Genomic DNA, 24,214 nt, shown 5'->3' with positions numbered 1-24,214 from the left:
AGTTGCTATGAATCAACTAGAAGCTCAAGTTAAAAATAAGATTCAGAGAAAAACATTTAATGTGATAAAGAAAAACCTTTTAAATAAGAGATGATATATCCACAGGAATTATCATGTTGAAGAACAAGGTAATAATTCACCATACATCGAAATAATTTGGTCATAGGTTTTCCTAAAATTATAAATTGGAGAGTTAGTACTAACAGGCATTTGGGAAAATGTAAAGATGAAAAAAATAATTTTAAAAGGAAGAATGTTATCCAGAGGGTCTGACTTATTTATGGTATGTCTTTAATAAATTCTTGTTAATTTCAATTTAATTAAATAGAGACAATTATAAAATTAATTATTCTTAACAAAAACAAAGTAAAAAAGAAATGATAAGTCTAATTGCAATGTATTTGTCTTTAAATGAATCAAAGATATATTACCTAATGTCAAAGTGCATATACTATCAAATCTTGTAAAAATCTGTAATGTCTAAAATTACAGCAAAATTTTGGTTTGTATATCTATATTTGAAATGACTAACATTTAGCTAAATAATATGTATATTTTAAAAAATACTTATCTAAGGATTCCCAACCATTTTAATAAAGGAAGAATATTTTTCATTTTAAAAAATCTCTCAATACTGAAACTGGGTCATGTGGAGGTACAGGAAGTTGTGAATGATTAGGAGGGAAAATTATATAAAACTGCTAAAAAGAGCTAAGGGGGTGGGAAGAGTTAAGATGATAGCATTACAGAAGCACTAAAGCTGACTTTTCCCAGCATTCTGTTTAGAGCAACTGTAAAATAACTCCTCAAATGGAATTCTGAAGAGACAGAGACAACAAAAGCCAGGCAGACATTCTTCTACCCCAAAAGAACTTAGAAAATTAAAAAGAGAGGTCTGCAACATTGGGGTACAGCCTTGTGTGGAGCCCATGTGGGTATATCACAAATGGTGAGATTATAGTGACAGATGATGGTGACAGAAGCAGCAGAAATTTCAGGGGTTATAGACACAGTCAGGGAATCAAGACACTGATTACAAAGAAATTATGGGGAATCCCATGTACTAGCCTTGTATATAAGACTGGATACAGTTTGGTAACTCCACTGCCTATAGAAAAATTGGGTGTACCAACTTAAAGAAAGAAGAGTATTGTCCATCACGAGAGAGCAGAACCCTGAGGAGCAACATCACAAGCGGAAACCATTCCTGAGTAAGAACTAGAGCACAGAGCTAGGGATCAGTGACCATACCTTTCCCTGCATCATACCATCTTAAAATTACTGAAAACTTCTAAATTCACAAAATAAGCTCTGAAAATAACTGAGGAAAAAAAGTCAAAAGTTGGAAGTTTTCTTTCTTTTTTAATTTAATTTAATTTTTTATTAAAGCTTTTTATTTTTCAAAACATAACATGGACTATTCTTCAACATTAGCCCTTACAAAGCCTTCCAATTTCCCTCCAACTTCCCCCATGCCCTCCCCTAGATGGCAAGTAGTATAAATATGTTAAACATAGTAGAAATATATGTTAAATTCAATATATGCATACATATTTATACAATTATCATGCTGCACAAGAAAAATCAAATCAAACCAGTAAAAAAAAGAGAGAGAAGCAAAATAAAATGCAAGCAAAGAACAACAAAAAGAGTAAAAATGCTATGTTGTGACCCACACTCAGTTACCACAATCTTCTCTCTGGGTGTAGATGGCTCTCTTCATCATTGAACATTTAGAACTGGTTTGAATCATCAGTTGGAGAATGGTTGGGTAAATTGTGGTATATGAATGTTATGGAATATTAGGCTTGGAGAGACTTATTGAACTGATGCTAAGTGAAATGAGCAGAACCAGGAGATCATGATATACCTCAACAATGATACCATATGAAGATGTATTCTGATGGAAGTGGATTTCTTCGACAAAGAGGCGATCTAACTTAGTTGAAAGAATGATCAATGATGTACAGAAGCAGCTACACCCAAAGAAAGAACACTGGGAAATGAATGTAAACTATTTGCATTTTTGTTTTTCTTCCTGGGTTATTTTTACCTTCTGAATCCAATTCCTCCTGTGCAACAAGAGAATTGTTCAGTTCTGAACACATATATTGTATCTAGGATATACTGTAAGCTATTTTAACATGTATAGGACTGTTTGCCATCTCGGGGAGGGAGTGGAAGGAGGGAGGGGAAAAATCGGAACAGAAGTGAGTGCAAGGGATAATGTTGTAAAAAATTACCCTGGCATGGGAATCTGTCAATAGAAAGTTATAATTTAAAAGAAAAAAAAAAAGAACTGGTTTGAATCATCTCATTGTTGAAGAGAGCCATGATTGGAACAGTTTGCTACTGCAGACCAAGTCAGACCAAGGAACAGAACCCAACTTTAAAATAAAATTAAGCATGTCAAAAAATAGACTGGAAAAATGAACAAACAACAAAAATAAACCTTGATTACACACAAACTCAGAAGATAATGGAGTAAAAAAAAGCCGCAAGCGAAGCCTCAAATGAAAAAAAAAAAAAAGTGAATTATGTAAGAGCTCAATAAGAATTTCTGGAAGAGCTAAAATGATTTTAAAAATCAAATAAAAGTTGTAGAAAATAATATTGATAAGTGAAAAAGGAAGTATAAAAACTCACTGAAAAAAATAATTCCTTAAAAGATTAGAATTGGGGAAGTAAAAGTTAATGACTCCATGAGACATTAAAAAAAAAAAATCAAAAGGATGAGAAAATCAGAAGAAAATATGAAATACTTCATTGAAAAACAAGGGGTATAGGACTAATTTGGCAGAGAGTAGATAGCTCTTTGTCTGAGCTCTTCTTGGTTTCCATCAAATTCAACACCAGATTAAACCTCTGAATGGATTTCACAATGACAGAACACACATATATTTGGAATGTAACAAATTTCCAGCAGAAGATATCTTGAAATGACTTCAGAAAAGATCTGTCTCATTTGGCGGGCTTGATCCAGCATAGGCATGGTGCAGGGAGGGCCAGAGTAGAGAGGCCCCCATATAGGGAATCAAGTGGGAGATTCTTAGCTAAAATACAGCAATATTGACTACTCTATCGTGGTTCAGAAACCACTGATCCAGTGGATCAGCAGATTAGTTGATACAACTACAGGAAGCAAATAATGAGCCCTTGAACCCCAGCATAACAAGTGGATTTGGCCACATACACACACCTCATCAGAAGGAAGCTGTATTACTGGCCCCAGCACAGTGTGAAGCTGCTGGGGCCTGTAGAGGAAACTTGGGACAATCTCTCCTTTGCCCTAAGAGCAGACCTCAACCATTAAAAATAATTAAAAAGAGCTCTGACCCTAGATAACTTTTATACAGAAGGGAAAAACAGAACTCAAACCCTGAGGACACTAAAGGCAAAATGTCTCCAGATGAAACCTCAAATGGTGATATGAGTTGGTCTCCAAATCAAAAGGCTCTCTTGGAAGAATATAAAAAAAGATCTTTAAAAAGAGAAGAAAAATCGGCAAAGGAAATGAGAGCTTTGGAAAAAGAAACACAGAAATTGTCTTAAAAAACAACTCCTTAAAAATGCATTTGGCAATATGAAAAAAAAAAAAGCCATATTGAATAAAACCACTTCTTAAAAAATAAATTTGGTGAAATGGAAAAAAAATCTCCTTAAAAAAAGATGTGATTGAGATGTACTCTCTCATAAAATGGAAATGGATAGCAGACTCTATTAAAAGCTAGACACCTACAATGGGTTGTTTATATGAAACAAGTTTGAAGCAGACAGGTACATTCAGAGTAGAGGTAAAAAGCTAGAGCAGAATCTATTATGCTTCAGCTGAAGTAAAAAAAAAAAAAAAAAAAAAGGCAGGGGTAGCAATCCTGATCTCAGATCAAGCAAAAGCAAAAATAGATCTAAATAAAAGAGATAAGGAAGGAAACTATGTCTTACTAAAGCGTACCATAGATAATGAAGTAATATCAATACTAAACATATATATGCACCAAGTAGTATAGCATCCAAATTCCTAGAGAAGTTGAGAGTTGCAACAAGAATTATGCTAGTGGAGGATCTCAAATCTTGCTCTATCAGAACTAGAGAGATCAAAATACAAAATAAACAAAGACATTAAGAAGGTAAATAGAATTTTAGAAAAGTTAGGGATAATAGACCTTTGGAGAAAATTGATTGAGGACAGAAAGGAATATTCGTTTTTCTTGGCAGTACATGAAATCTACACAAAAATTGACTGTGTATAAGGACATAAAACCCTCAAATTGAAATGCAGAAAGCAGAAATACTAAATGCATCTTTTTCAGATCATGATGAAGTAAAAATTACATGGTTGTAGGGGAGAAAAAGGCCAAAATTACTTGGAAATTAATAATCTAATCCCAAAGAATGTGTGGGTAAAACAACAAATCACAGAAACAATAATCTTATAAAAAAATAATGACAATAATGAGAAAACAGACCAAAATTTATAGATTCAGCCAAAGCAGTTCCTAGGGGAAAATTTATATTTCTAGATGCATACTTGAATAAAACAGATAAAGGGATCAATGAATTGAGCATGCAATTAAAAAACGTAGAAAAAGAACAAATTTTGAAACCCCAATTAAGTTATAAATTTGAAAATAAAAGGGGAGATTAGTAAAATGGAGAATAAGCAAACTATTAAATAAAAAAAAAAGAGTTGGTTTTATAAAAAAAAAAACAAAATAGATAAATTTTTATTTAATTTGATTAGAAGAAGGAAAGAAGAAAGTCAAATTTCCAGTATCAAAAATGAAAAAGGGTGAACTCACTACCAATGAAGATGAAATTAAAGCAAAAATTAGGAGCTATTGCCAATAAATGTGATAATCTAAGTGAAATGGACGAATACTTACAAAAATATAGATTAACAGAGGAGGAAATAAATTACTTAAACAGTCCCACTTTAGAAAAATAAATTAAACAAGCTATTAATGAACTTCCTAAATAAAAATCTCCAGGGCAAGATGAATTTGCAAGTGAATTCTATCAAACATTTAAGAAACAATTTCAATGCTGTGAAATCTATCTGGAAAAATAGGGAAAGAAGGAGTCCTCCTAAATTCCTTTTATGATACAGATATGGTGCTGCTACTTAAAACAGATAGGGTCAAAACAGAGAAAGAAAATTATAGACCAATTTCCCTAATGAATATTGATGCAAAAATCTTAAATAAAATATTAGTAAAGACATTACAGCAAGTTTTATATACTATGACCAAATAGGATTTAAACCAGGAATGCCAGGCCAATTCAATATTAGGAAAATTATTAAAATAATTGACTATAAAAATAAACCAGACTAACAGAACTCATATGACTATTTCAATAGATGCAGAAAATAGAATTTGACAAAATCCAACACCCATTCCTATTAAAAACACTAGATAGCACAAGAATGGAGTTTTCCTTAAAATGATCAATAGCATCTATCTAAAACCACCAGTGAGCATTATAATAATGAGTATAAATGAGAAACATTCCCAATAAGATCATGGGTGAAATAAGATTGTTCTCTATCATCATTACTATTATGTAATATTGTATTAGAAAATATTGTATTAGAAAACTTAACTTTAGATATGAATAGACAATTTTCAGATGAAGAAATTGAAACTATTTCTAGCCATATGAAAAGACGCTCCAAGTCATTATTAATCAGAGAAATGCAAATTAAGACAACTCTGAGATACCACTACACACCTGTCAGATTGGCTAGAATGACAGGGAAAGATAATGCGGAATGTTGGAGGGGATGTGGGAAAACAGGGACACTAATACATTGTTGGTGGAAATGTGAATACATCCAACCATTCTGGAGAGCAATTTGGAACTATACTCAAAAAGTTATCAAACTGTGCATACCCTCTGACCCAGCAGTGTTACTACTGGGCTTATATCCCAAAGAGATTTTAAAGAAGGGAAAGGGACCTGTATGTGCACAAATGTTTGTGGCAGCCCTCTTTGTAGTGGCCAGAAACTGGAAACTGAGTGGATGCCCATAAATTGGAGAATGGCTGAATAAATTGTGGTATATGAATATTATGGAATATTATTGTTCGGTAAGAAATGATGAACAGGATAATTTCAGAAAGGCCTGGAGAGACTTACAAGAACTGATGCTGAGTGAAATGAGCAGGACCAGAAGATCATTATATACTTCAACAACAATACTATAAGATGATCAATTCTGATGGATGTGGCCCTCTTCAACAATGAAGATGAACCAAATCAGTTCCAATAGAACAGTAATGAAGTGAACTAGCTATACTCAGTGAAAGAACTCTGGGAAATGAGTATGTACCACCTCATAGAATTCCCAATCCCTCTTATTTTTGTCTGCCTGCATTTTTTATTTCCTTCACAGGCTAATTGTACACTATTTCCAAGTCCGACTCTTTTTATACAGCAAATTAACTGTTTGGACATGTATACATATATTGTATTTAACTTATACATTAACATATTTAACATGTATTGGTCAACCTGCCATCTGGGGGAGGGGGTGGGGAGAAGGAGGGAAAAAATTGGAACTAAAGGATTTGCAACTGTCAATGCTTAAAAATTACCTATGCATATAACTTGTAAATAAAAAGCTATAATTAAAAAAATAAAATGGATAATAAAAAAGGAAATTAAAACCATGTATAATCATATGAAAAAAAGAAAAGTTAATTTTAGCAATAGAAGAATGAGAATAGGTAACAAGAAACCAAAATTATCACTCTTTGAAGATATGATGGTATACTTAGAGAATCCTATAGAATCAACAAGAAAATCACTAGAAACAATTCACAACTTTAGTAAAGTTGCAGGATACAAAATAAATCCACAGAAATTATTGCCATTTCTATATGGTGTCACAAAAGTCCAGCAGCAAGAGGTACAAAGAAAAATTTCATTTAAAATGACTGTAGATGGGGCAGCTAGGTGGCACAGTGGATAGAGCACCAGTCCTGAAGTCAGGAGGACCTGAGTTCAAATCTGATTTTAGACACAACCCTCCTAGCTGTGTGACCCTGGGCAAGTCACTTAACCCCAATTGCCTCAGCAAATAAATAAACAAATAAATAAATAAGATGACTGTAGATAATATTAAATATTTAGGAGTCTACCAGCCAAAACAAACCCAGGAACTCTATGTTATAAAACACTTTCCACACAAATAAAGTTACATCCAAACAAATGGATGAATATCAAATGCTCATGGGTAGGCCAAGCTAATATAATAAAAGTGAAAATCCTATGTTAATTAAGCTACTTGTTCAGTGCCATACCAATCAAACTGCCAAGAAATTACTTACAGAGTTAGGGGAAAAAATAGCAAAATTCATCTGGAAGAAGAGAGTCAAGAATTTCAATGGAATTAATGAAAAAATGCAAATGAATATGGCCTAACTGTACCAGATCTCAAAGACTGGCTAAGAAGACAGGAAAAGATCATGATAAATGTTGGCGGGGATGTGGGATAACTGGAATATTGTTTGTGATTTGTTGTGAACTGATCCACACATTCTGGAGAGCAATTTGGAACTATGCTCAAAGGGCTATCAAACTCTGCATATCCTTTTATCCAGCAGTATCTTACTGGGTCATAAAGGAAGAAAAAGGATCCACATGTGCAAAAATGTTTGTGGCAGCCCTTTTTGTAGTGGGAAAGAAACAGAAACAGAGTAAATGACCATCAGCTGGGGAATGGCTGAATAGTTATGGTATATGAATGTTATGGAATATTGTTGTTTTATAAGAAACACTGAGCAGGATGATTTCAGAGAAACCTAGAGAGACTTACATGAACTAATGCTAATCGAAGTGAGTAGAACCAAAAGAATATTGTACACAGAAACAACAAAATTATGTGATGATCAGCTCTGATGAACATGGCTCTTTTCAACAATGAGGTGATTCAGGCTAGTTACAATAGACTTGTGATGGAGAGAGTGATCTGCACCCAGAGAGAGGGCCATGGGGACCAAATGTGGATCACAACGTTATTTTTGCACTTGTTTTTTTCTCATTTTTTTCTTTTTTAATCTGATTTTTTTTGTGCAGCCTGATAAATTTGGAAATATGAATAGAAGAATTGTATATGTTTAATATACATTGTATTACTGTCTAGTAGAGGGGGTGAGATAAAAGGAGCAAGAAAAACTTGGAACATAGGATTCTGTAAGGGTGAATGTTGAAAAGTATTTTTGCACATATTTTAAAAATACAAAATCTATTGTAAAAAAATTGACCTGGAAAATATATTGAAGAGAAAATTTAAGAATTATTGGACTACTTGAAAGCCATGCTATAAAAGAGGGCAGACATCATATTTCAAAAAAATTTAAAAGAAAATTGCCCTGTTATCCCAGAACCAGAGGGTAAAATGGAAATTGAAAGAATCCACCCATCATCTTCTGAAAGACATCTCAAAATGTAAACTTCTAGAATATTATAGCCAAATTCCAGAGTTCCCAGGTCAAGAATAAAATAACAAGGAACAATTTCAGTATTGTGGGGCCACAATCAGAATTATATAGCATTTGGTAGTGTAGATTAAAGAATCAGAGGGCTTAGAATAGGATATTCCTGAAGGCAAAGGAGCTGTGATTACAACTAAGAATCACTTACCTAGTGAAGCTAAGTAGATTCCTTTAAGGGAAAAAGGAATATTCAATGAAATAGAATGATTAAAACATTTCTGATAAAATAACAGAACTGAACAGAAAATTTGATGTTGAAATTCAAGATTTAAGAGAAGGTACTATAAGACAATGAAGTAATATCAATGCTAAAAAAATTTACACACACGCACCAATTAGTATAACATCCAAATTATTAAATGAAAAGTTAAATGAATTACAAGAGAAAATAGAGAGTAAATCTCTACTGGGGGTGGGTGGTAATCCTCAACTTTTCGTCTTAGAGCTAGATAAATATAACTATAAAATATAGATGTTAATGAGATGAATAGAATTTAAGAAAAGTTAGGTATTATATACTTTTGTAGGTTTTTGTTTTGTTTTGTTTGATTGATTCTTAATGTCTCATTTAGTCATTCACTTATATTTGTCCAATTCTAATTTTTAGTGATTTATTTTCTTCAGTTAGCTTTTTAAAACATCTTTTTGCATTTGGCCAATTATACATTTAAAGGAGTTCTTTTGTTCATTGGATTATTTTCCCCCATTTCACCAATCTTATTTTTAAGGAGTTTTTCTTTTTCCATTTCACCAATTCTATTTTTCAAGGAGTTATTTTCTTTTTCCATTTCATCAAATTAATTTTTAAGAAGTGGCTTTCTTCAATATTTTTTTTCCATTTCACCAAATGCATTTTTTAAAGGAATTGTTTTCTTCAAACAATTTCTTGTTTCCTTTTCCAAACTTGCTAATAAAGTTCTCGTTTCCTTTCCTCATATTTTTCTAACTCTTTTAAGATCCTTTTTGAATTCTTCTGAAAGAGTCTTTTGAATTGGAAACCAGTTCATACCCCTCTTTGAGGCTTCATATGATATACTTTTGAAGAAAATTTAGTGTAAAGAAAAAGAACTAGCAAAAATCTTAATAAAGTTGACAAACTTTTTGTTAATTTAATTAAAAAAGAAAGGACACCACAAAATTACTACTCTAAAAAATGAAAAGGGTGAATGCACCACATTGAAGCAATTAGGAATTATTTTGCCCAATTATATGCCAGTATTCTGACAATAAAAGAAAATGCATGACTATTTATAAAAGTATACATATCCCAGATTAACAAAAGAAGATATAAAGTGTTTAATAATTCTATTTTAAATAAAGAAAAATTGAACAAGGCATAAAGGGATTCTCCAAGAAAAAATCCTCAGGACTAGATGGATTTACAAGTAAATGCTACCAAATATTTAAGGAAAATAAATCCTAATACTCTATAAAATATTTTGAAAAATGGGTAAAGAAGGAACCCTACCAGATTCCTTTGATGACACAAATATGGTTTTGATACCTAAGCCAGGGATAACAAAAACAGAAAAAGAAAACTATGGATCAATTTCTCTAAAAATATATAGAGGTAAATATTTTAAATGAAATACTAGTATCATACACTAAAACCAGATGGGATTTAAAAACTGGAATTCAGGGCGGGTTCAAGATTAAGAAAATTATCAGTATAATTGATCATATCAAAAACAAAACCAACAAAAATCATATGATTATCCCAATATATATATGAAAGGCTTTTCACAAAATATAATAATCATTCCTATTAAAAACAATAGAAAATCTAGAAATAAATTTAATCTTGATAAAAGCAAGGTATTTAAAAATGGGTGTCAAGGCAGTGGTAATTATCTTGAAATTTTCCCAGATAAGGCTTCTAGAATTATTAAAAAAACTCCATAATATTGGCTAGTTAGGGAAAGATTTGATCTAAATAATACATTAATGCAGACTGTTATGATTTCTTCTTAAAAGTCTTAGTTTTCTTTTTATGGCCTATTTTAGTAGCTTAAAAACAATAGTTCAGATATTTTAAGAGAAGTTTTGAAATAGCATTTTTGTATACCATTATTCTAGCAAAGTTTGTAATTAGTTTTACTTGGATTACAGAAAATACTAGTAAATTGTCCACAGATGTTACTAATATTATTTTCTTTTATAGGTATTCAATAAAAGTGGCAGTAGGACTTATTGTTACAGTTCAGGTACGCACTTCTAAATCTGATGTTTTCATCAAACTACAGATCTTGGAAAATGAGGAAGAAGTTGTAAGCACTATTGGAAAAGGCCATGCTATAATTCCTTCATTTTTTTTCCTTAGTAATGAAAGAATTTTAAGCTCTCAATGTAAGTACCTTATTTTTAATTTTTATAAAAATATTTGGATTGAAGAGCAGACATTTACTTGTTCAGTTTTGCAATCATTTACTTGGAGAAAAAATAAAACAATAAATGTGGGAAAATATGAAATAATGCAGTTATGCTCAAATGAAATAATCTTTAAATACATTATTATGTTAATACAAATATATGCACAACATATGTATATATGATACACATATATATATATATTATACATATTTACCATACAACTATATCCATATATTAATCATGTTGTGGCATGTGCGCACGCGTGTGTGTGTGTGTGTGTGTGTGTAGTTTAGCAGCAGAGAGAGGTAAACAGAAACAAGCATTTATTAAGCATCTATTATGTATCAGACACTGTCATAATTGCTTTACAAATATTGTCATATTTAATACTCATACTATCCTGGGAGGTAGGTATTATTATTATTATTATTCTCATTTTATAGTTGAAGGAACTGAGGCAGACAAAGGTTAAGTAATTTGCCATAGGTCATACAGCTAGTATCTGCAGCTGGATTTAAATTCAGTTCTTACTGGCACTAAACCCATGGCTTTTTCCAATGCACCACAGTTAAAGAAAGAGTTGATTTTAATATGGATATAAAGACTGCTAGAAACATCATCCATGGAGCACTTGTTCATTTCACCTTTCAGTGTTCTTGGTAAGCATAAGCAAAAAAGCTATTAAGATTCTTGCAGCAAAGTTAAAAAGAAATCATATAAAGAATTTAATAAGAAATCAATCCTATTATTTGTCCTTTGATATTAACTTTCTCCTTAAAACTTCACCTGATCTCAACTTTTTTATTACTGTCAAATGAGGGTCCATGCATCTTCAAAGTTAATTAGGCTGGCAAGATTACTCTCCAATGAGTAGAAATCCGATGCCATTTATCAAGCTCTATTTTCTTTTTACAAAGTAACAAATTGTTCTAAATGATTGCAGCTTTTAAGTATAGTTCTTCTTTACCACTTGTTTTTATTAATTTCTTTGATATTCTTTCCCCCCCTCAATATTATTTTATTTTTCCAAACACATATAAAGATAGTCTTCAACATTCGTTTTTGTAAACTTTGTTTTCCTAATTTTTTCTCCTTCCCTACTTTATCTCCCTGCATCACAAGACAGCAAGTAATGTGATATATGTTAAATGTATTGAATTATTTTAAACGTTTCCATATTTGTCATGTTGTGTAAGAAAAATCAGATTAAAAGGGAAAAAACATAATAAAACAAACAAAAAAAGGTGAAAATACTATGGTTCAATTCACATTCATTCTCTGACACAGATGTCATTTTCCATCCTAAGTCTTTTTGAATAGCCTTTAATTACCACATTGTTGAGAAGAGCTAAGTCCATCACAGGTAATCATCGCATAATCTTCTTGTTACTGTGTACAATATTCTTTTGGTTCTGTTCACTTCAATCGGCATCAGTTCATGAAAGTCTTTCCAGGCTTTTCCGAAATCGGCTTGCTCATCATTTCTTATAGAATATTAATATTCCATTACATTCATGTGCCATCACTAATTCAGCCATTCCCCAACTGATTTGATCATCAATCTGATCATCAACTGATCCATTCAATTTCTAGTTACTTGACACTACAAAAAAAGGCTGCTATAAATATTTTTGCATATATGGGTTTTATTTCCTCTTTTATCATCTCTTTGGGATACAGACCCATTAGTGAGACTGCTGAATGAAAGGATATGGACAATTTTATAGCCCTTTAGGCATAGTTCCAAATTGCTCTCCAGAATGGTTGGATCATTTCCCAATTAGTGTCCCAGTTTTCCCACATCTTCTCCAATGTTTATAATTATCTTTTCCTGTCATCTTAGCCAATCTGAGAGGTTTGACATAGTACCTAAGACTTGTCTTAATTTTCATTTCTTTAATCAATCAAACTCTAATCTAATCAATTAGAGCATTTTTGTATGATTAGAAATGGTTTTAATTTCTTTATCTGAAAATTGTTCATATCCTTTGATCATTTATCAAAAGATTTGTAATCTTATAAATTTAAGTCAGTTCTTTTTATATTTTAGAAATGAGGCCCTTATCAGAAACATTGGCTGTGAAATTGTCTTCCCAGCTTTCTGATTTCCTTCTAATCTTTGCTATATTGATTTTGTTTGTGCAAAAACTTTTTAATTTAATCTAATCAAAATAATCCACTTTGTATTTCATAATATTCTTTAGTTCTTTATTGGGGATAATTCCTCCCTTCTCCATAGATCTGGCAGGTAGAGTATCCCTTGCTCGACTAATTTTCTTACAATATCACCCTTTATGTCTAAATCATGAATTCATTTGTATTATGATATAGGCTATGAAATGTTGGTCAATGCCAAGTTTCTGCCATGCTATTTTCCAATTTCCCCAGCAATTTCTGTCAAAAAGTAAGTTCTTATCCCAGAAGCTAGAGTTTTTGGATTTGTCAAACACTACATTACCATAATCATTGACAATTGTGTCTTCTGAACCTAATCTATCCCACTGATTGGCTACTCTATTTCTTAGTAAGTCTAAATGGTTTTGATGATGGCTGCTAAGCCATTCATTTGCACTTTTTTCATTAATACCCTTGAAATTCTTGACCTTTTATTCTTCCAGATGAATTTTGTTATTTTTTTTCTTGCTATATAAAAGTAATTTCTTAGCAGTTTGATTGGTATAGCACTGAATAAGTAGATTTAGAGGTAGAATTGTCATTTTTATTATTTTACCTTGGCCTACTCATAAGCAATTGTTTAGAGCTAATTTTATTTGTGTGGGAAGTGTTTTGTAATTGTGTTCATACAGTTCTTGGCTTTGTCTCGGCAGGTAAAGACTCCCAAATATTTTATATTATCTACAGTTATTTTAAATGGGATTTCTCTATCTCTTGCTGCTGGGCTTTATTGGTAACATAGAAATTCTGATGATTTATGTAGATTTATTTTGTATCTTAAAACTTTGTTAAAGTTGTTACTTGTTTAATGTTTTTTCGTTGATCCTCTAAGATTCTCTCCATCATATCATCTACAAAGTGATAGTTTTGTTTCCTCATTGCCTACCATAATTCCTTCAATTTTTTTTCTTATTGCTAAAGCCAACACTTATAATGCAATATTGAATAATTGTTTTCCTTGATATTCTTGATGATTTTTTTCTTTAGATATATTTTGCCTTTCTTTAGCTCTAGAAAATAATCCTTTGCTAGTTTAATTAGTAGATTTTCAGTCTCCTCCAGACTCATAGAGTCCTAACAGTGTGACCCTAGGAAAATCAATTAACTTCTGTTTGCCTCAACTCACTAGAAAAGGAAATAGAAGGAAAATAGAAAAGGAAATAAATTCTAGCCTCTTTGCCAAGAAAAACCCATGGACAATATTTGTGTGCTATGGTTTACAGGATCATGAAGAGTCAAACATGAATGAATGATTGCATGACAACAATTTGATTAATGTGGCACTGAATAAATAAATTACTTTTTATGGTGAAAACCATAATTTTATGTTATTAGCTATTCTTACTTGTAAATAATTAATACTCCAGTTATTAAGATTTGTTTTTATTTGATTAAAGAATATTTTGTAATTTTATATATATAGCTTCTCAGTGTGTCTTGGAAGGTAGTTTCCCAATTATTTTATACTATCCATGGTTATTTTAAATGGAATTTCTCTTTCTATCTCTCTACAGATTTTTTTGGTAATATAAAAAAAGTCAGTGATTTCATGGGATTGTATTATATCCTATAGAACTTTGTTGAAATTGTTAATTGTTTCAGTTCACCTTTTTAGTTAAATTCCTAGGCTTTTCTATATAAGTTTTATCAAATAATCTGCAAATAGTAACTTTTTTCCATTTTGCTTATGCTTATTCCTTTTTTTTCTTATTTTATTGCTATAGTTGGGATTTCTAACACTATATGAACTATAAAAATGATGATAATGGTCATTTTTACATTTAATTTTACCAGAAAGGATTCTAATTTATCCCCATTATACATAATACTGACGCTTAGCTTTCAATAGGTGCTACTTTTTATATTAAAAAATTCTTCATTTATTCATATTCTTGAAGCAAACAAGAATAGGTGATGTATGTTTTCAAAAGCCTTTTTTGAATTTATTGATATATTTATGATTTTATTTTCATTTTTGTTATCACTGTGGCCAGTTTATAGTTTTTCCTAAACTGAACTACCCCAATATAATTGGCTGAATCCAATCTATTCATCATTGCAATGTTACTTTAGCCTTCTTGCTAATTTTTATTTAAAATTTTTGCATCAATATTTATTAGAAATTTTATTCTATAATTCACTTTCTTTGTTTTGACTCTTCCTGGTTTAGGTTCCAAGATCATACTTAGTTATAAAAAGAATTTTATACTTTTCCTTCCTCCCCCTCAAATAGTTTGTGTAATACTGGAATAAATTGTTTTAAAAATGTTTTGTAGAAATGATTGGTCAATCCACCTAGTCCTGAGGACTTTTTCTTTAGGAGTTTATTTACAACTTCTTTCAATTTCTTTCTATGGGGTAGAATTATTTATTTTTTCTATTTCCTGTTCTGTTAATTGGATCAATTTACATTTTTATGAATATTTATCTATTTTATTTTATCTGTTTTGTTGGCATATGATTAGAATAGTTTCTAATGTTTTTAAAGTTTCTTAGTTATTGGTTATGAATTCATCTTTTCAATTTTTATAATGGTAATTTGATATTCTGTCTTTTAAAAAATCAAGTTAGCTAATGATACATCGATTTTGTTTTTTTTTTAACTAATTAGTTAATATTTTTGCTTTCAACTTTATTAATCTCTGTGAAGATATTTAGTTTGTTTAATTGGGGGGTTTAATTTGTTGGTTTTTTAGTGTTTTTAGATAAATTCCCAATTAATCTATCTGTTCTCTTTTTTTCTTTATGTATCCCAAATATTGGTATTGTGTGGGACAGTCACCTTTTCCCAAACTAGAATCAGAGACTCTAAAGGTAAAAAGCCAAAAAATGATTTATTATAATCTTTCAAGAAAAGGCAATTCTCAACAGACAAGGTGTCAGTAGAGGAGTGCAAAGCACAAACTGCAAAACACAAGCTTATATAGGACCTAAACACAGAAGCCCTCACTTCACCCTGACCTTTTCTCCCATTGTCTGAAGAAGTCCAGGCTTACACAAATCTATTCCAGAAACAAAAGAATACTAGTATATAATTAATTATTTATCCACTAAGTACTTAATTAAGATATGGGGCGTGGGGGGGGAGGGACAGAAGGGAAAATATTGATCCAAGACAATCAAATAACTCACAGCTTATTAACTATAGCTCAACTTGTTATTGCAAAGTCTCAAGTCACAATAGAGCATAAGTTGACACCACATCCTTAGGAGAGGTCTTCACTTAGTTTCAAACATTCCCTTGTCTCTATTTATTAACCTTTGAAGACTTCACACACCATTCTTGATATATTTCCTCAACCATCTTCTTCTCAGTCTTCAGTCCCTCTGGACCTGTTTTGTCTTTTTTTTTTCCCCAACTGGGTTTGTGTAGTCCATTGTTAATTCCTCCTGTCTCCACAGTGTAGTTAGCATCTTTAAAGACGGACACAACAACCTTTGAGACAATCTCAATGGGAATTTAGCTTTTCCAGACTGTCTTTTTGCCATAAATTAAGAAATTTAGCATTCCCAAACTATTTTATTTCCATAAGTTAAGAAATTAAGCTTTCCTAGACTATTTTGAAGATATTTCTTTAGGAAAGTCTGGAACGTGGTCAGCCACCTGGCTCCCTGACACTTCCTCTTCATTTTGTACCTTAGCAACCCCCTAGACTACATTTTCCCCATAAAAAATCTGCTTATGATGAAACTTTTGCTACATTCTCTCTCCCTCAGTGCCTTCCCTAACTGTGGTCAGTGTGCCAGACAATGGCTTTCTCTCCTCACTTTTCTTCCATATACTTTCCTAACTGTACTTTATATTTGCCATTCCTAGTGTCCACTACATCTCTTCATTTTGTCTATAACCTATTCCTTCAAATAAATCTACCCTTTCCCAAAGAGAATGGCCGTTGTGAACTCTTCACATGACTGAACCTTAACTTTTTGTGTCCACCATCATTTGGCAACAAACCCCACACTGTAGATCACATCAATGAGGACTAGGTCTGGAATGGGAAATAGGCCAATTTTCTGATGTCTTTGACAATTTCCTTCATTAGCTGTCCATTTTCATGAATTTTCACACAGCAAAAATTTAATTTCCCATCTTCAGCCAACAAGTAGTCCAATACCAATCTTATTGCTTCTCTAGTCTGAATGGCCTCATCTGCTAACAAATCCATTGTCTTAGTTGTCTGATTAGTAATTACTTCAACCATGATTTGGAGTCTAATGAGCATATTTAACATGTGAATTGGAGTTCTTGTACCCCCACTCCCATCTGGGGCCATCTATCACCCCAATCATTTGTGTTGCCAGTAATTAGAGTAGGTAACTCTTCAAATAAATATGCCTCAGCAACAACAGAAATACTAAAAGAAACAGACAGACATATAAATCTAGCAACAGATAGATGACTCGGCCAAAGACTCACCTACTTATTTAGGATATAATTACCACATATTTTCAGAGAGCAAACTGCAAGATCTTACATACTTGAATTGTGCTAATAGCTTCTATTGAACACTTGCCCTGATTATAGAAATTTGCTATAACAGGAACAAGCAGGCACATGATTATAATAGCATCAAAATTGATCTTTCAAGTCTCAGCCTAAGAGCACATACATGACAGGATAAAGCATCTTTAGCTAATTGAATGCAATAACAATCCCACTTTATAACCAGACTCTGGAATAATCGGATGGTTTTTATTCAAAGGAATACTTCTCTGGGACACTGAGTCAGAAAGATCCCACCTTAAGAGCCAATGTTGTGTGAAGATTTTCCTGGAGGGAGCCTTAGTCTCAGTTGAAATAAATAATTACTCCAAAATCGCAGCCAGCTGGTAAAAATGCAAACGTTTATTTCTCCTTCCAAATTAGCCCAGTTAGTTGAGGCCTATCTCTCTGCCTGGCTCCAAGAGATCTTGCAGGTTTGTCCTTGGCTTCTGCCTCTGCTTTCTTCAGCCTCCAGTCAGCACCAAGTTGGAAGATGCAATGAATCTCTCTGTACCTCCAGTCAGTTCCACCAGAAGAAGTAAAGTTCAAGCTTCAAAAGCTCCCTATATTTATGTGATCTCCCAAAGGTTAACTCCACCTTCTGGAGGGAGAGGGATTCTGGGTTATCTCCCAGAGTGCTCTCTGGCCCTAAGAACTTCAAGGGAGGTGTGAATTCGGATTAAGCCCTACACGTGTGAACTCCATTGAGTACTTAGATACTTATGAGCTCTCTAAAGGTGTGAACACAAGCATTGTTCAATCAGTTCCACTTAGTACCTTGTTTCAAATTCTGGCCCAAAATATCTTCTTCTAAGATCAAATCAACTCCAATGTCTTAACACTTTGTAAAGAAATGTCTTAACACTTTGTAAAGATTCCAACAATGTTGTACTCCCACCTCTTGCCCAGATACTAATCTCCACCATAACAATTCAGAATCATTCTTCTGAGTAGCTTGCTGCATATTCTTTTCAGAGGTGGATTACTGACTTGACAATCCATCAGACAATCATACCTGAATTCAAAACTCCAAATAATATCAGCTATAGATTCAAGAGATTTTTATCTCAAATAACAAGTCTCATTAATTAAAGCTTCAGGTGAATTTAGCTCTCAAAGATTACATATTCTATTTAAGTATTCTATAATCTTACACTGATAACAGTAAGAGATTCATCCTAGAAAGTTCACAGTTTATCTTCATATCCAAGTAGATGGATTTTAAATTCAATATTACACAAATCATTTTGTTTTTAGATGCTCAACAACCAATCTGTATCAAGCATGTTCAAAGAGAAAGACTGTTCTCAGAATCTTCCTAAACAATGGGAACAGGTTTAAAATGACTCAATACAACTAATTAAAACTCACATAGACTATAGAATATATTGTGCTAATTTCACATTAAAGAACCCATCAGAATCAACATTAATAATTTCTTCATTTTAAAAATGTTAATTCAATTTCCTCCATTTGAAGAGTCACTATAAACCTTTCTGGAAATATTAATAACAGGTACAACACTAATATTTTTAGAAAATCCTCTAAGGACAATCTCCTCTCCCTCCTACCAAAACATTCCTAATTGCCCTGGTGCAAAGTCAATTTTAGAGGTTATAAATTGTCCTTAAACAGTCCATCCTTGAGGTTCCTCTATAGGTCCTTTAAGCCTGGTATTTTCAGCCTACAGACTGCCATCTCAGTCATCTGTAATGTCTGGTAATGTCTTGCTCACTCTGCTTCTTCCAGGACTTAATAAGCACTAATTCTCCTGAAATTGCAAATTTCAAAGGTGTTGGTAGGGCCAGCAATTATTGCTTCCTAAAGGCTAAAAGAAATGAGGACACTTCCAGTATAATAATTCCTTAAACACTTATCCTTTGTTTCAAAAGAGGGCTTTTTCTTTTTCCTCCCAAATAAGATAAACCAGTCTCATATGGGGAAAGTCCCAGATCACTTCTGGGGACAATTCTAATTTTTTAAAAAAGCAATAGGCAAACAATTAATCCAAGGGAATTTAGTCTCTAATGTTAATTTAATAATCCTGTTTCTTAAGAATCTGATTCACTCTTTCCACTTTTCCTGATGAGGGCAGATGCCCAAGTATATGAAATTACCACTCCATTTTTTTTTCTTATAAAATCTTAGAAGTAAAATGTGTTTATCAGAATCAATAATTTCTACAAATCCATACTTAGGTACAATTCATTCCAATGTTATTTCATTAACCCCCCCTTAAAATAATTCATTAACCCCTTAAAAGGACAAGAGAGCCAGGGGAAAGCTGGGATGGCTATCCCCACTGATGTCATTTCATTAAATCCTAACTTGAATATTTTGGAGCCAGGCTTCCTCCCTCTGGAGGGACACTTCCTCATCACCTTCTTATTTATCTTTAGACATATTACACACTCTTCAAATACAGTTTGTTTTGCAATTACACATATCCCTATGCGTAATTTTCTTGCTTTTGCTTCTTTGTTAAAGAGAGAAAGTAAGACAAACCTTAAGATTCAGAATATAGAAAATATCTAAATAACTTTGGAACAATTTATACCACATAACCAGCTGGGCTAACAAAATATTAAAGTACAGGTCATACAAGTTTTACAAATTGTCCAGTATGCAATTTAGCAAGCAAGTAGCTTGCATATACTGTATCCAATTAGGAGATACAAACATGTGACCTTTTTAGGTAAGTTTCCAGAGAACCAAAATTTTCTTTAACTTAAAATCATATTAAATGCAGATTTAAATTTCTAGTAACAATTCTTCAATATCAATGCACACATATTTATAAAATCTTATACCAGAATAAACAAGTTTACAATTTTAGCAGACTGGTTAATAATAATTACCTCATACAATTTCAGAATCAGAATTCCAATTTAAACACATATAACCCCCAAATTTAAGGTGGCAGAAAACTGCTCTTTCAAGTCCACCTTCCATGCCAGAAATGCTGGGGGGTCATGTCAAAGATATTGAGGCACCAGTGCAGACCCCAAAAGAATCAGGGACACCAGACTAGCCAGGAGAGATTTCATAAGTCTTTGCAAGGGAGAGAAGCATGGAAAATTCCAGAGAGGGTGGTTTTTACCCTTTGCAATTTTTAGTACACTTCAAATTTAAACCCTCAAAAGGCTTTCAGTCACATAAATTAAACCTACTTAAAAATACAACAGACTAACTCAAGTTAGCTAAGAGATTGTGCCAAGCAACTTAAATCATTGCCTCAAAAACCCCAGAATCTGCTAAAATGTTTTAGCAGTTCTATAACTTTAACTATTTCTGCAGACCCAAATTGGCCAGTTCTAGGTCCATAGAAATATGTCAGTTTTTTCTTCCTTTTTTTTTTCCTGATGTGGCAGTGTCAGTGTCAGTGTCACTGTCAGTTAAAAACTTCCCCTATCTCAAAACTAGCCCTTCCTCTCTTTAGCTAAATCCAATTTATTTGCATAAATCCAATTATGTACAAAATAAGCCTTTTAAATCCCAAATTGACAGATCTTTTCCTTTGTAATTCAGCTGACTGGAAAAAACACAGAAGACAAAACACAGGCGTGCATGCACACACACACACACACACACACACACAGAAACACAAATCACTTTTCTAAATCAATAATTTTCCAGTTCTGGGCCCCACCTTGGGATGGAAGGGAGGTGGTAGTTCTGGAGCCCAAGCCACAGGAGCCAGCTGTCTGGGTACTGAAAGCTCCTTTGAATGTACACCCAGCACTTGGGGGATTGATAGTTCCTTGGAGCCATCCCAAACAAAACAACAGTGTACATATACATTTGGTACTTCATCCCAATTTTTCCTAAAGGGCTATCTTCCTAGGACACTAGATAGGTTTTTAGAGCCAGATACCTTAGATCATTCCTTTCTCAAGGTTCACAGGATTTTGTCTTCTTTGATGGAGGATTCACCTGATCTTACCAAAGGAAAATGGGAGAATCGTTATGGACTTGAATTGCTTAGAATTTCCCAATATGAAAGGGAAATGGGAGCCTTAAATTCTCCCAATCCCAATCCCAGTCACCCAGGCAGCTCATCAGTTCTTAGCAGAGGGAAAATCCTTTTACACTCTAACTCCTTTGACTTTAACCCCCCCCCCCCCAACATAGTTTCTTGCCCAACCTGGGTTGTGTACTTACCTCACTGATTTCAAACTTTTCTCATCTGCTCATCTCCTGAGCTGAATTAATCCTCTATCTTTACTAGACCACTTCCATTTTTGCTTTTTCTGTGTGTCTCTTTTTGAGAATTTACCTGATTGAAGCAGGAGTTCCCAAGCCAAATCCAAGGACCACCAGAGAATTCTCTGGAGAGAGCCTGCCCAAAGATTCGGTACAGGAGAGACCTCTCATGAACAGGAAATATCCTGGATGAGCCCCTAAAACTGTGTGGGACAGTGACCTTTACCCAAATTAAAATCAAGGACTCTCAAGGTAAAAAATTAAATAAATAAATAAAAGGATTTATTATGAACTGGTGAGAAATTTCAACTCCCAACAGACAAGATGTCAGCAAAGAAATGTAAAGCACAAGTTGTAAACACAGGATGGTACTGACCCAAATGAAGAAGCCCCCTCCCCCAACCTTTTCTCCTATTGGCTGGGGAAGTCCAGGCTTATACTCTAAAGAGGAAATCTATCTCAGAAACAAAAGAACACTACTAAATAACAAACTCTTTACCCATTAATATTTAAATACTAATTAAGAGGAGGGGGGATTAGGAGAGGAAATATTCACCCAAGACAATTGAATACCTGCAGCTTTTTTTAGTTAATAGTTCAACTTGTTATTGCAAAGTCTCAAGTCACAATTAGGACATAAGTTGAAGCTACATCCTTATGAGAGGTTTTCACTCAATTTATCTCATTCAGTTTGTTGTCTCACTGTTGTCACTATGTTTAATAAAATTATTGATTTTTTTCAATGTTCTTTCTTTGACTCACCCATTCTTCAACATTGTTATTTAATTTCCAATTACTTTTATTCTTTTTATTTAAAAATCCTTTATTGAATATAAATTTTATTGCATTGTGGTCCATAAAGACACATTTAATATTTTCATATTCTTTTTTGTATTTGTTTGAGATGTTTATTCACTAGTTCAGTCAGTTTCTGTGAAAATGTCATTCACAACTAAGAAATTTTAATTCAATAATATTCTGAAGTCATCAAATATAATTTTTCTAAAATTATATTCAGATCCTAAAAATTTTTTTTGTTAGAATTATCTAGATTTGAGATTAGTTGAGTTCCCCTTCTATTATAACCTTTATAAGCCTTTATAAGGACCCTAATGCAATATAACTATTTCTCCCTTTAGCTATTTTAAGTTTTCTTTTATTTAAATGCTAATAAATGCCATATAGTACATATATTTTTATCACAGATATTACTAATTTATTGTCTGATACTTTCTACACATATCTTTCTTCCTTATCTAATTTAATGAAGTCTATTTTTGCTTTTGTTCTACATGAGATCATGATTGCTACCTATACTGAAGCATAATAGATTTGCCTCCAATTGTATGAGTGTATATTCTCCCTTTTGACCATTTCAGAGGAGAAGCTTCAAGTATTAACTACTCCACTTTTTTCTCCTTATTGTATTTACTTCTACTTGCACAATATAGCAAAAGGATGAGATAATCTGGAAGTGGTAAAGCATCCCTGCTTTTAGATTTTAGATTACTTCTAAATTGTGCTGCCTAGTTTGTGGTCTTGAGGATTCTTGAGGTATATGTTGAAACTACAAAATACAGCTGGGTCAATAGAAGCTAATTTCTCTTTATCTTCTGCCATGAGGATCTGGTGTCTATTTTGCAAATCTAGCCCTGAAAACTATTGCCTGCAAATAATACAGGGTATCTTAGATTTGTGGATTGGTCTTTTGCTTCAATTTAGTTCCCTTTAAAACTGTAGTCTGCCTACATTTTTATTTTCAAGTTTTCTCTAATACTAGTCTGAGCAACATGATGCCATTGAGTAACAATTTTTTTTGAGTAGTTTTCAGCTCTTTCATTTCTTTTCTTTTTTTCCTTTTCTTTTTCTTTTTTTTTCCTTCCATTTCTAATAGTCAATTTATAGAACCTTTATAAGCTTTTATAAGGACCCTAATGCAATATGGGGAAAAGCACATATTTGAAAATAGGAGTTAGGATTTGTTTGCAATGGAATCCAATGTAAGCTTTTTTAGTAAAAATGAGGGTAAATCAAGGATGCTTTTTTCCTAATATTACTCGATGTAGTTTTACAAATAATAGTTATGATGATTAGAATAAAATAATAATGGAGAAATATGGAAGATACAGAAGTATAACTATTTGCAGATAATATTATATTGTACAAAGAAAATCCATAGAATTAGTAAAAAAAAAAAAAAAAAAAAAAACAACCTGAGGTCACAAGTGAATAAGCTACAAAATAAAATCATTAAAAATCATTATCATTGCTATACAATACTAATACAAGTCAGGAAGAAAAGATAATCAGAGAAATATCATTTGAAATAACTACATAATATACCTGGAATTTGACCTACCCAGGCACACAGAGATTTATGCAAATACAACATAAAGCCTTCTTGACAAAAAAAAAAAAAAGGTTATATAAACAATTGAAGAAATATTCACTGTTTATAGCTGTATCATTCAAATATAATTATACA

The 24,214-nt window shown here is 32.5% G+C and overlaps 1 protein-coding gene across 5 annotated transcripts in view; it reads left to right on the top strand.

Moving 5' to 3' along the window:
- ADGB (androglobin) overlaps positions 1-24,214 on the top strand; it is a 240,026-nt gene that overhangs the window by 188,014 nt on the left and 27,798 nt on the right. For 3 of the 5 annotated variants that reach the window (XM_031937654.1, XM_031937656.1, XM_031937652.1), the window contains exons 27-28: positions 10,660-10,844; positions 15,822-15,857. In XM_031937654.1, the coding sequence (XP_031793514.1) occupies positions 10,660-10,844; positions 15,822-15,857 (221 nt within the window). The remainder of the gene's footprint in view (positions 1-10,659; positions 10,845-15,821; positions 15,858-24,214) is intronic. The other 2 variants (XM_031937655.1, XM_031937653.1) reach the window with 1 other exon arrangement.

Source organism: Sarcophilus harrisii, chromosome 4 (genome assembly GCF_902635505.1).
Source record: "Sarcophilus harrisii chromosome 4, mSarHar1.11, whole genome shotgun sequence".
NCBI classification, from domain to species: domain Eukaryota; kingdom Metazoa; phylum Chordata; class Mammalia; order Dasyuromorphia; family Dasyuridae; genus Sarcophilus; species Sarcophilus harrisii.
Note: the sequence above shows the minus strand (reverse complement) of the source record. Positions and strands in the feature narration are given on the sequence as shown.